This window comes from Molothrus ater, chromosome 3 (assembly GCF_012460135.2).
Source record: "Molothrus ater isolate BHLD 08-10-18 breed brown headed cowbird chromosome 3, BPBGC_Mater_1.1, whole genome shotgun sequence".
NCBI lineage: Eukaryota > Metazoa > Chordata > Aves > Passeriformes > Icteridae > Molothrus > Molothrus ater.
The window spans coordinates 54,558,693-54,572,449 of record NC_050480.2 but is presented as its reverse complement, the minus strand read 5'-3'; the positions used below and the strand labels follow the sequence as shown (position 1 = coordinate 54,572,449).

The window sequence follows — 13,757 nt, the reverse complement described above, 5'->3', positions numbered from 1 at the left end:
CCAGACTGGGAGTGCTTCCGTGCTGCAAGAGAAGTTTACTTGTCTCACATTTTATAGAAAGAAGAAGGTTGTCTGGGAAGAGGTTCCAGGGCAGCCGACCAAAGCCTGCTGAGACCACTGGGCCCTGACCTCAGCTAGCTCATTGAAAAGTTATTCAGATTTGCTTGTGTTCTCTGGCTTTCTTTCAGTGAAGGAGAAGCTTGACTCTTAGGGTGTCTGATCTGCTATTGATCATGCTTTTTTTTTTTTTTGCTCTTTTGAGCTGTGGCATTCACAAAATATTTTACATTAAATTGAAGGAAATATCAGCTGAAAATTGTCACAACAATTGTCCTATGTAATCTATCCAAATCTGCCTCTCATGAGGGACCCAGACCAGAGTGGCTTGAAGAAAAATTAAGCTAGAGTGACAGATATATCCAGAGCTTCAGAGCACATGAAGACAAACTTGACCAAGAAGTTGATATGCAGATGAGGTTATCTCCCCAAATCCAGGATTATGCACGTTCCCATACAAATTCCACCCACTCTCAATTTTCTCCATCTCCATTAGAAAAAAGGTCCAGCACCCTGTTGCTATGCTACAGTTGCCAGTGTCTGCTTTTCACACAGCCACAAACAAACCAAGCTCATTTCTCAGCAGAGCCAAGCTGGTCAAGCAGAGCTACAGGCAACCAGTGTGCCCCAGTCCCTTTGACATCAGCCCCACTCTTTCATCACCACTTTTGACATCAGCCCCTGTAAAAGGGCCCATCACAGGAAGCCTCAGGCACGTGAGGAGCAGGACTCCTGTTTCAACAGAACTTGAGACTGTCACATTGTACAGCCCCTTGGGACCAAGGACTAACTTTACTGAAGACAGTGGAAGTGCAGGCAGTCCTAATGCCAGAGACTGGTCAAGCAAGCAAGCGCATGTGTCACTGCTATTTCTCTTTCAACAACCTAGAAGTGAGAATATCCGGCTCTGTGTGATCCCACATACAACTCTGGGCATGCCTCTGGTCTCAAGAATTTAAGAGAGCAGGCCTTAGCAAAGAACACCTCTCCTCCTTTCCAAACCCCACAGTTACTGACATTCTGCAAATACTGGTTGAACCTACAGTTACATAGAGGCTGCACTTTAAGCTGCCCAAAGAAACCTTGAATTTTTACCATAAAATAGTGTGTGAGAGTTGGCAGAAGTTCAAAGCAAAGAGGTGCTACTGGCTAGCATGCTTAAAGCACAGCTGTGATAGGTGAGAACTCAGGGTTGACACAAGACAACAGTATTTTGAAGCCACACTAGCTCTTCAGAGGAAATGAAATAAACTGGAATGAGGCTGACTCTTATTTTTCAGCCTTGTTCTTTTGGGGGCAGTCAGTGACAGTCAGGAAGTAGGCATGGACTAAAAGGCTAAGTGCTGTCTAGGAGCACAGGAACCAGCATGATCATGGTTTTTCTGGATCTCAGGAGTGGAATTTAAGAAGGCCAGAACAACTGAAGGAAGTGGAGGAATTTGCACCTCTCCCCCATCACTCTTCTCTTCCCAGAGGCAATTTTTTCCTAGTCTTGCCTTTTTTATTTCCTCTCATCTTGATTACTCCTTAGAATTATTCCTTTCAGATATTTTCTGTGTCTAAAAGGTCATGTCAGCCAGCAGGCTCACCTTTCTTAAAACTTAAAGCTTGGCCAGAAGTACAGCTGCAAACAGATTTATAAAAGCCAATAAGGTTTTGCAAGGTATTAATGCTGCTTAGTGGTATTACTGCCTCCCCATGTCTTTCAAGTAGAGATATTGTAAGCATAAGGAAAAAAGTGCCTTTTCAAACTTTTTTCCCCAATATTTCTATTTATTTTCTTTCTATTATGCACATATTTGATATAGTCTTGAAAGGAATCCATATCAGACTACTACAACATCATAAAAAACAACAGCCCAAGACTAGCAGAGTTGCTTTCCTTTACCCCAAGAAGAAATAGTTAATATCATCTTGAAGTACCAGTCAAAGTTTTTATTTGGATTTTAAAAAAGCAAACAGAAAAAATATCTCACACACACACAAGCAAAAAAACGCCCCACAAAAAATACTAGCACTATACTCACAACTGAAGGGAGAATGTGAATTAGTCTACGTGAGTAAAGCTTTGTTTAGGGTATGAGGAGTTTTTTAAATGGCTTAAACTATTGTATTTTTCCCTGAAACAGCTAGCAAAAATTTTGATGGGGATTGCTGCAGTGTAAATAAACAAGTGAAAATCATCCAGATTGCCTTTGATATTTTTTAAAACGCTCTAAGAATTAATAAGGGTTCCTTTAATCTTTCATTCTTTGCTGTGCCTGTGACATGCTGATTTCCAGAGCAGCTGTGTTGCATTTAAGGAACCTCATGCCCATCCACAATTCAACACTGAAGCTGCTGAGTTTCAAACTGTTTTTGCTGGCATACCCTAATGCTCTTCAGACCCTAATTCTTAGATCTGTCACCCCGTCATTTGAATGTGATAAGAGTTTTTTAAAGGTAGCAGTGCCAGACAGCAAAGTGAAGGGAATAACTATATCTGAATCTTCCTAGGATGGGCAAAACACCCTCTGCCCAATCAAACAAGCCCAGAGTAAAGCTAGCTGCCCTCTACTATTTGAAAAGAGAAAAAAAAAAAAAAGAAAAAAGAAAAAGGAGGCCAAATAAATTTAAATATGAAGAAAAATAGAAGAAAAAAGAAAAATAAACTAAGAAGACAAATGGAATAATCTCAGTGTGGAAGGGGATGGAAAGAGAGATAGGAGAGACATTTCTGAAAATTAAATTAATAGGAAGTGAAGAAGCATTCCTGTTTTGAGTTTTTTTGCAATTTGTCTATACCCAGGAAAAGATTTCTCAAATTCAAATGCCACCAGAGCCCTTAAAGAAGAGCTCTTTACATGGCGAAACAGACAGCAAGTTAACATTTCACAAGTACCTGCTGAACTAGAAAACACATAGTTTTCTGCATATTTCAAATTCATATAGACACTTCCCAGATCACAAGTGCCAGGGCTGTGAAATAACCCCAGTTATTTGTACTCCTCCAGGGTGCACCTAAATTGTGACCCCAGGTTCCCTTCTGTCAGTCCCAGCAGATGCAGTTTGTCTGGCACCCAGAGCTGCCTGTACACTGTACTCACCAGCTGACTGCTGTACCAATACAGCGATGACTCCTTTAGCACACACCAGAACTTTTTCCATTTGTTGCCAATGAAAGCTCCTTTTTCCTTCTTTTTGTAGAGCCATCCTTGGCAATCGGCTTGCCCCAGCTCTTTGCATGATATCCTCCGTCGGCTCATTATAAAGAACCCTGTACCATTAAAAATACAGTGTTGTGCTTGTTTAAAACTGCATTACCAGGAAAGATGTTGCTGCTAATTAAGGATATCATCCTTACTTAGGAACCTCAGCAAGTCATCCAAGCATGTCTTAAAATATACTTAGAAGTAATTCAGTTTTATAATGGCTGTGACAGTAACACACACTCATTTGAAAGGCTTGCTGATGTTCAGAAATTAAACAGTAAGCTATAGATAATGCAGATACTAATTAATGCTAAGATAACCATACACGAGTTTTTGTAAATTAAAAATACAGCCTTTGATCCTTTTAAGAGAAGCATGCATATATTTTCTCTCACACAGCTGCACTGAAAATGATACATCTATTTAAATCAGATAGAGAAAACTATTATGCCAAATACATGAAAACCACTAGTGTGTAAGTCTGTGCAGGCAGCTGATTCTACCTCACTGATTTCCAGCTTTGATTCAATTAACCTACCACAAGGATTTAGTCCAAAGGAACAGCCCGTTGTCATTTTTCTCAGAATCGGTGTAAGAATCAGTGGAGTTAAAAAGCAGCTTTTCACCAGATGAGTAGCAGTACAAAATCCTCACCCTCCCAAGAATAAGACATACCAAGAAAATAACAAAAGAGGAATCCAGGAGAGAAAAGAAAAAATAATCTCTCATTACCTTGACTTTTCTTTTTTGCCTTCTGACGCAAAGGAACCTGTAAGAAATGCAGGAAGGAAAGAAAAGAGGAAATTTCAGATTGTGTTGCAACATTTGTGTAGAAAGGGGAGGGGGGAGCTAGAAAAGGACGTGGTGGTGATGCTGGTGGTATATGCAGGATGGAAACACATAACCCACTCGCTGCTGAAGGGACGTTAGCAGCTGAAGCAAAAAACGTGTTAATTAAAATTGATGTATATCTAGTTGAGCAAGAGCAAACACAACCCTATTACACGTGTCTATCTCCTCCTGCTTCCTGTTTCACATCCACAGACAGCTTCTACTTTGCTGTGTTTGCCCAAATTGTATTCTGTGGTTTGTAGTTAAAAAATAGAAGTTAAAACTCCAGCATTTTAAGGCTTCATTAGGCTCTATAAGGAGGATTTGCAAACATGGGGAGATTAAAATACATGCCAGATGACTGATAGTCATTTAGCTCATTCTAAGAAACACTGAAAAAGAAAAAAAAATTGATCTTCACCTTTGCCTCTTTTTATTTAATGCAGAACATTTTTTTTCCTTATTAAATAGTTTCATAATATTTTTTAAGGAAAAAAAAATCACACAAAATGTATGGAAATTTTAGTCACTGCAAAAATAACACAATTGAATTTATTTACACATTTGCAGTCTACATATTTAATCCTGCAAAAACACATAGAAAATGAAACTAAAAGAGAAGACCACAGAACAAAAAAGGAGGTAATTGAAAATGGAAGCTATGGCTTTTAGAGTAAATTCTCCCCAGACTGGTTTTGTGATTGTGGACAAAGTACTTGACTTCTCTTTGCCTCAACCTTTCCTTCTCTAGTGTGGGAACTAAAGCATTCACTTTTTTCTATTTTTAGGAAGGGTTTGAAGCCCCCAGATGACAAATGCAGCATAAAGTGACATATGATTTAATATGCTGGCCACAATGTTGCTATGCAAAGCCGCTAGCTACCTGATGCGCTGCAGAGCTACGCTGTGAACATCCCTAATGTAGCCCCTCCGCCTTGCCAGACAGCTCCTCAGGAAAATAAAACCCCATTTCATATCCCTCTTGAAAAATTTGATGGCCCTTCTCAGAGGCAAATTAAAGATGAGTAAAGCTAGACCATCTGCAGGTTGATAGAAGAGCTCACTGTCACCAGTATTTACAAGAGCTACAACTTTCTGAAGCGGGGATCTCTGCAGAGTGTGGCACAGAGCACAGAGCTGTGCCTCGCAGTCCTGTGCTTATCCTGTTTGACATGACCTGAACAACACTCTTGTGGGAGGCTTTACCAGGCATGAATAATCCCAGACTGCTGCCTAATCACTGAGTATTCTTTTTCTTTCCTTTTTCCCTTATTGTTTTATTTTTTAATACTACCACTGCCTCTCTCTCTCAGACTATTCTCCATGACAACACACAAAGAACAGCAATAAGAAAACACATCAGCTCTATTAGAGATTCTGCTATTTCCCCACCTTTTTCATATCTTCATTCCAAAGAAACTTACGCCCTATTTAGGACACATGGAAATAACGTATGGCCTCAGGGAATCAATGGATCACACAAACTAATTGCTTTCCTTCAGAGCTATTCAAAATGATATTAAGGAAAGCAAGTATGAATCAGGTCTGCTGGCCCAAAAACTATGTAGTAAAGAAACACCACATCTTTGCCATGGCACTATATTGGGGTTGTTCAATCTCTAACCAATATAAAGTCATTAAAAAAAAGAGCAATACTGAGGCAGGATGTGGCTCTCTCTACACAACTGAGGAGGAAGTAATCTTTCCACTAACCTTGTTGATGATCTAAAAAAAAATAGCATGGTCTCTTGCTCATGTGTCAGGAAAGAGTCAGTACCCATGTTATGTAAGACATCTGTTGGGCCCACTTTATATCAGACTGAAGCAAAAACTGATCACCTAATGAGAGCTTGGGCTAGCTAAAATAATTTACAAATTTATGTGTATTATTCTGTAGCAATGATGGTATCCTGCTGCAAGGTGATAGGGGTGGTCAACCAGCCCTCTTTTCTTCCTATATTGTGGGAGGAGTTGGGAAATTAATGGTGGAAGGAAGAGCAGTTTCTCTACAGCCAGACCTGTATTTAGTCTGCCTGGATAAAATCAGTGGTAAATCCCTAACAAAATAACTGATGAATTATTTTTTTAAATTAAGATACATTTCTCATTGTCTTTCTAAGTATTCCTGAAAATTGAGGTAAATTTTCAACAAATTAGCACGAAGCCTGGAATTCTGCAACTTCCAATTGTGTTTTAGCACTGTTCAGAAACTCAGCTTCATTCTATTAAAAAAAATGTGTTCTGCTCCACACAAGAGAAATCTCTTATCCCCAAATGCAGCAATAAAATGCAGGATGATTCACAAAATTGCCTTCTCAAATTTTGTTATCTATAAACAAATAAAAACAACCTCTTTCTCCAAAGCACAGTGTTTGGAGTCAGACAGATACACAAACAGTTTTCAGTAAAACTGTTTTCGTCTCAAACCAATAGAAAACTTTTATTTAAATGAATCTAACACAAAATTCATAAAATGTCTCACGAGCACAGTTTAGATTCAATTTTCCATGGAAATACAACACATTAGCAAGTCTCCAGTGGCAAAATTTTTTTCAAGAAGTGAATTAAAGTTTCCTTCACTGAAAACTCTTTTATAAAAAAGTCAATAATCTTTTATATCAGTGGACCTGGGTGAACATTGATTAAAAGATACTTTTAAGTTTCCCTCTTCTACAGATTCTTACCAGCACAGAACAAAGAGAAAACTGTGGAAGGCAGAGTTGTTACCAATTAAACAAGGCGTACAAGAGGAGTTTCAGATGTGAATATTCTGTAACTAGCAAACATAGCCACTGAATAATCTGAAACCAAACCAAAAGTCATGATTTTGCTTTTAACAATGCTGGATATTTTTCTATAATTTTAAATTTCCTAATGGGAAGTGATTTATTTCATTATCACAGGTCCAACTGAAAAGCTAAGAACATCAGATATATTTCTATTTCTTCTTACCAAGGGAAATCTGAGAGCAGTAGTTCTCAGAAAGCTCTGGGATAACTGCAAAACATACACTTTTGTGCAAGGCTGGTAATAGAGAGTAGGTTTTAATTATTTTGGTAGTCTTTGGTTTGGTAAGGACTGAACAGGATGGGCTAGTGATCCTGCAGAACTGCACAGACTTCAAACTTGCTATCCATTACTCCTGCACTTGGCAAACACACCACAAGTGAGTTGCAAAGGAGCCTGCACAACTGTGCATAGTTCATTTCCACTTCTGTGCCAGGCAGGTTCCAGCAATGAGCAAAAACGTGTGAGAGAAGTGACAACTGTAGCAGAGGCTTCTGTCAGTCCAGGTGTCCTTTTTTTCCACAGAATCACAGTATGATTAAGATTGAAGGAACTTCAGGAGGTCATCTAAGTCCACTCCCCACCTGCAACTGGTTTTCCAGGACTATTTCTAGCTGGCTTTTGCATTTCATTGAGCATGGAGACACCCCAGTCTCTCTGGGCAACCTGTGACAGTGCCCAGTCATCCTCACAGTAAAAAAGGTTTCCTGATGTTCATAGGGAACCTCCTGTGTTTTGGTTTGTGTGCATCACTTCTTGTGTGCACCACTTTCAGTGGTGTCACTGGGCACCACTGAAAAGAATCACAGAATCATTAAGGTTGAAAAAGACCTTCAAAGCCATCAAGTCCAACCATCAACTTAGCACCACCACCATGTCGGCCACTAAATCATGTCCTCTTCTTTGGATCCTCCCTTCAGGTATTTATGCACATGGGTAAGAGGCCCCCTGAGCCTGTTTTCCAACCTAAACAGACCCAGTTCACTTAATCTTTCCTCATATCTTTGATGCTACAGTCCCTTAATTATTCCTCTGGCCTTTCATTGGGCCTCTTCAGTACATCATGTGTCTCTTATATTGAGAAGTCATTCCTGTGGTGGCCTCAGCAGCACTGAATAAATTACGACCTCCCTTGACCTGATGGCAATACTTTGTCTGATGTAGCCAAAGACACCACTCACCTTCTTTGCAGCATGGGCACATTGTTGGTTCATGATGTCCACCAAGATTCCCAAGCCATTCTCTGCAAAGCTACTTTCCAGCTCTATGGCCCTCAGCACATACTGGCTTCCCCTAGCAGTATCTTTTGTGCTCAAATGGAATAACAACAGGGCATAGAAGTCAGAGGGCTGCACAGGCTTTGGCAGTCTCTGGACAACATCCTGGATCCTGGCCCCTCCCAGGCAGCAAACATCTCTGGATGGTTGGTCAGGCCTACAGATGGATCCTTTTTGTCCCTTTCAGCAGGGAGTCACACACTGCAGGGTCTCACCTCTTTTTCCTGGCAGACCTGCGTGGTTTACAGTCAAGTGAACCACATCCTTTGCTATGGGACACAACTGGCTCCTCTTCAGTTATGAGGGCAGTCAACCTGTTCTTAGATGAGGCAGGAGCTTCCTCTTGATACAAGTCATCAACTTCCATCCTTCCAATTCTCCAGAGGGTTTTTCTTACTTTGATAGAGGGCATAGACACTGCCTGCTTCTCCATTGCAGGTGGGGACTGGTGGTCTTCACATTGTTGTGTCTCAGAGAAGACTCTATCTCTCTCCCTTCCACTTTCTCTGATGCTGCACAGTTTGCACACTTGCTCTGGATCCTCCTCCACTTCCCAGCACAGCTCCTCCAAGATGGCCTGCGGGGCTGAGAGACATCACCCTCGGCCTCAGGGAGAGGCTCCTGAAACCTCCTGAAGTCTGGGACTTGGAGAGCTGCAGCCACTCCATGTGGAACCCTCTGCCCTAGCAAGGACAGCTGTTCCTACACCTTCTGAGGAAAGTGCCCTGTTACCACCATGTCTAAGACTGCTGCAGCCCCATAGTTTGAATGGAGGCCCCCTTATTTCACTCCTTCTTCACACCCAGCTGCACAAACTGATGGCTCTGTTGGCTGCTCTCAGGGCAGATCCCTCCCAAGCACCAGTTATAGGACTCTTGACCCTTCCTAGTCAGAGGGAGCTGCATCAAAGGCTCCAGGAGTCCTGGGTCAGGGGTAGCCTGCAAACTCCCCAGGAATAAAAATGGGGTGAAATAGGAATACGAGGCTGTTTTAGGGGAAAGAAAAAAAAGTCTACATGGAAAAGCAGGGGCATTGGGCTACTAAAAAACAGACTTCATGTCTCATTAAGTTTGACTCACAACACATGAGTCTGAGAAGGCACCAAAGGCAGCTATGATCAACAGATATATTCTACAGAGCTGTATTTTCTTTAAGCTTTCCTTAGACTGTGTGGCTAAGGAAATCTTTGCTGAGCTCATGTATCTTAGGTACAGTTATCTCACCCATTGAGGGGTAGGATTTGGAAGTGAGGGCACCCCTAGCATCAGGCACATGCAGTAGATTTCAGTTTATCCTTATAGCAGAACTGGGGCAACCTCTCTGCTTGGGCTAGCCCATTAGAAAGATCCTGTTAGGATATTGATGCTGTTGTGCATCTTTTATGCTGTTCATGGTCTTTGTGACTACAAGATATAATCCCAACATGTGACCTCTTCAGATGATCAATAACTCTGTCATAGCTTCAAGTATACTTACAAGAATATTGCCATCAGCTTCCATGAATGGTTTCAAAGCCCAATGGAAAAGCTGTTAAAAGAGAAAATTTTGTGTACTTAAGCTCTGTATTATATTTTCATATATAACATAAGTCTTGTCGGTAGAGTAAAAAAAATGCTTTCAAATATTTTGTCTTTCTAACTCTACCCTCTGACTTCTCCCAACCCCTAAAAAAATTTTCCAAAGACAATCCTATGTTATATAAACTGATTTTACTGATTTAGAACAAGCAGTAAGTAACATTAACTCAAAAGTATCCAAGCTTATTTTTATGAAATAAACAGAACAAAGCTCATGGATTTGGCCAGAGGGTTGCTTTTTGCTTGGTTGTGATAGGTTTTGGAGGTGGGTGGGAATGGAGGTTTTTGGGGTTTTAAGAGGAAATGCAAGAGAGAGAATAAATAAATAAAATTGGGAGTGATTTTTTTTGGTTCATTTTGGTCTTTAGTCTGAAAGAAATCTATAAGACTTGGATTCCTGTTTTGGTTAAGTAATTCCCAGCATTTTCTGGGAATAAAAATTGAATAACCTTCTGGTTCTCCTGAATGGGATGAGACCTCATACTGGAGTACTCATTTTACAATGAGTTGAAATTTTCCTTTCTGGAGACCAAAATCTGTGCAGTCCAACAGCAGACACTGGATTCTATTTTCCAAAGACACCAGGTTAGTAGGTATCCATTTAGGTGGCAGAGGAGGTGATTTCACTGGGTTAACACAAGCACTTGTCAGTTTCCTGTGTGATTTTCCTTCGGTTGGTAGAATGGGTAGATGATGAATTGGTGCAGTACAAGATGAATGAAAACATACCAGTGTTTTGGTGCCAGAAAAGTTCCGATAAAACTCACCCCTCTGCTTATGAAAGAATCATGGAGGAAAATGGGAGAGGATACAAAACTCTGCTGAAGCAAGCAAGAAGGGATTTCCAGAAATAGAGCCACACTTCAGAGGAATTTCTAACAAGAACATTTTCCTGTTACTAGAACCAGTTATTTAAGATATGTGCCACTCCTCATACATAATATTTGTCTTGGTTTGAAAATAAAATCTTAAAAAAGAAAATAAAAACCCACCTACTGGCTTCCAGCAATTTCAAACCAAAAATAGAAAGGCAAACAAATACATCTTTTTCTGGCTGCCAGCCGTTTCTGTTCAAAAGTAGAAAGAAGCACTTTCTATAAGTAGCTCAAGTTGAAGTAATATCATGATGAGGACAGATGTTATGGCCAATAATTTCAAGGATGTTTAGAAATCATAGCTAGTACAAACAAGCAGAGGAAACACCTTGAGTTATACAAGTAAATTAACATTGAGCCTCAAATACAGAGCAAGAAAGAAAGGGAATAACAGACCATATCACAGTAATTATTGTGACATGGCCTTTTTCCTGTCATTCCTTAATTTCACGTGTGCCTAGGGTTTGTGGAGGAACTGCACATAGTCTGAATCACACAGTACCAGGAGCAAGGGGAGAAGCATTAGTTAACTGGCAAGGCAATGTTTCCTCCTGTGTGCTTTGTGCCAAAGGACTTGAAATGGATTTCAGCTAACCCTTCTCTGTGACTTTAACTCAGACATTTGTTTAGTTTCCAGGACTGGACAAGCAGTTTTGAGCCAGCACCCAGTGTTCAAAAGCAGCATTGACTTCTGTCCCATTCTAGTTAAAGGGTATAATTTATTGTTCCCTGTGTAATGAAAGATACTTAAAAAATCACACAGTCACTGCAGAAATAACTCTTAGACACTTAACCTGAGTTTGTTTCTCCTAAGAAAGCCCAACCTGAGGAGATTAGTTACTCTGTGAAAAGGCATTAGGATTCTTTATATCCACTCAAGCGTACTCAACTGTTTCAAAACTAACACTGCAGAAGGGCATAACCTGCTTATCTCTGCCCTAGAGCAAAATAAGTGATTCTTTTCAATTTTGTGCAGGTTTACTGCGGGAAAACTATCCTTTCTAAACAGTCAGGTGAATTACAGCCGGAGCTGGATAAATGTGGTACCTCAAATAGAGCCAATCCACCTTACTGGATGGTCCAGCATGACCCTGCAGGGGCTGTCTCTGGGAACCACAGCCCCTGGCCCCCAATAAACCCCTCACACAGGCTGCAGCTGGGATCTCATGATAGGCAGTGCCCTCACTTTTCCCTCTGTGTGCTCGTAGTGGTCACACCATGGCAGCCCAGGGATGTGCTCGGGGCTGTCAGCTTGGCCAACAGAAAGACTTCTGGGGCCACAAAAGTGACACCTGAGCTCAGGAGCTTTGCAAGTGAGAGGTTAGTGAGAGACAAGCCTTCATCATCAGGAGGGCTCCTGACTCCTCGCTGGAGTAGCTGCAGCAGGAGAAGACGGCTCATTTCACAGCACTAACATCCCGAAGACCTGTGTGCATCCTTGTCCTGAATGGAACGAAATTTGAAGTGGGATGTCACCCTGAAAGGTGTGTGTGGGATTCTAGCCCTCTTCCCAAAACTCTCCACTTGCAACAAGATAAATTCTAGGAACAGAAGGAGAGGAAAACCCTCCAGCCTACGGATTAAGGTACTCACATGGAAGACTTGTAACAGGATTGCAGTCTGCTGTAATGGATGCTAAATTTGCTAAAATTAAGATGTGAAACAAATCAAAAAGAGAAAATTAAACATGGTAAATGCTCTCTCACTTCAGGTGGTTTCAGAAACAGTAAAGCAAACTTGAATCTCTCATTTTCTGGAGGGTAAACGGCAATGGATGTACTCAATAAAAGCAAAGGGGATAGATTTATATTATCAGTTTGTAAACCATAACTATATTTCTTTGGCTTTTCTGGGAGTTATCTGAACCACCTGATTTTATTTCAGTCTGAATTGAATACAATGTCAAATGTGGTTTCAGTTAAAAGATCTCCAAATCAAGTTCTTGAGGGCTTTTTAAATTTTGGTTGAACAACTGAACATTAAGTATCTGTGTGCATAGTTTTATTAGTCTCACTTCATCCTTGCTTTTTCAAGAAGAGTAAGAAACAAGTAGGTATGTGAGCAATAAGCTGATGCAACAAACATGGAAACATCAGAAATATCTTGCAATAATAGATAGAGGTAGTCTATTTGACTCATCATGTCTCCTAAAATATATAGAAAAATCCATAAAGACCAAATTTAATTTAAAAGGGTGGGAAAAAGGAAAAAAAAAAAACCAAAAAAAGAGAACACTGAGGTTCCAATGACTCTAATTGCAAAAATCAATCTTAATTCATTAGTAATATTCCTCTTGGGAAAATCAAAATCCACAAGGCCTTATGCTGTCTCTTGCCAATTACAAGCTACAGTGAGTATGTCAATCTGCAATGATCAGGGCATAAGCCTGCCAGACATGCCTTCCAGGCATCTCTCAGATGACATTCAGAGTGGACATATGCCTTCCTGCTTCTGAGCAAAATATTTGATATATGCAACATGACTCAGACTATTTGTGTCACAGAAGCACCCAAAATGTGCATAGCTAAGTTCCTGTTCAAGTGGCATTGACACAGACTACTCCAAAAGAAAATTTCTGTTTTACCAAGTACCAAGCCAGGGCTGTGGACAACCTGGAAAATAAGCTCTGAGCCTTCTGTTTACATTTCTCACACTGGTCACCAGCTTTAACCCCTGTGCTTGTTTTCTGCTCGTCTGGCTGCCTGCAACAATCTGCGCTTCAGTGCGCAATGAATTGACAGGTGATATGAAACTAGTGAGAATGGCACAAAGTTTCCCCCCCAAAAATCAATGATTACTTAATCACATATTTCACCAGACATTAGGAATAACATTGCCCCAATTTACAGCAGCGCTTGAAGTACTGTCCTGTGGCAAGGAGACTGCCTTACATAATAGTCCTAAATTATCACCTTACCTCTAACTGGGGTTCTTGCAACAATGCAGGGGAAAAATTATCACAGTGATTGCAAGTTCTTAAATGGCCTTAGGCTTAATAGAGAACAATTTAATCTGACAGAACCTTACCATCAACCACTAATTAGCCAGCTCTGGTCAGGTACTTAACTGGTTAATAAGCTATCTAAATTTACTGTATAACTTGTACAAGCAGTTTCTTGGCCTGCAGATTTTCTCTCACATACAGGCTCACCAGGGAAGATG

At 40.6% G+C, this 13,757-nt stretch overlaps 1 protein-coding gene across 4 annotated transcripts in view; it reads right to left on the bottom strand.

Annotated features, from left to right (window-relative positions):
* Positions 1–4,072, bottom strand: part of IPCEF1 (interaction protein for cytohesin exchange factors 1) — a 42,833-nt gene extending 38,761 nt beyond the window's left edge. For 2 of the 4 annotated variants that reach the window (XM_036379952.2, XM_036379953.2), the window contains exons 1-2: positions 3,981–4,072; positions 3,144–3,313 (exon numbers count right to left, since the gene is read on the bottom strand). In XM_036379952.2, the coding sequence (XP_036235845.1) occupies positions 3,144–3,302 (159 nt within the window). In that variant the 5' untranslated portion in view covers positions 3,303–3,313; positions 3,981–4,072. Of the gene's footprint in view, positions 1–3,143; positions 3,314–3,786; positions 3,835–3,980 lie in introns of those variants that run through there. The other 2 variants (XM_036379950.2, XM_036379951.2) reach the window with 1 other exon arrangement.
* Positions 4,073–13,757: the final 9,685 nt, after the last annotated feature.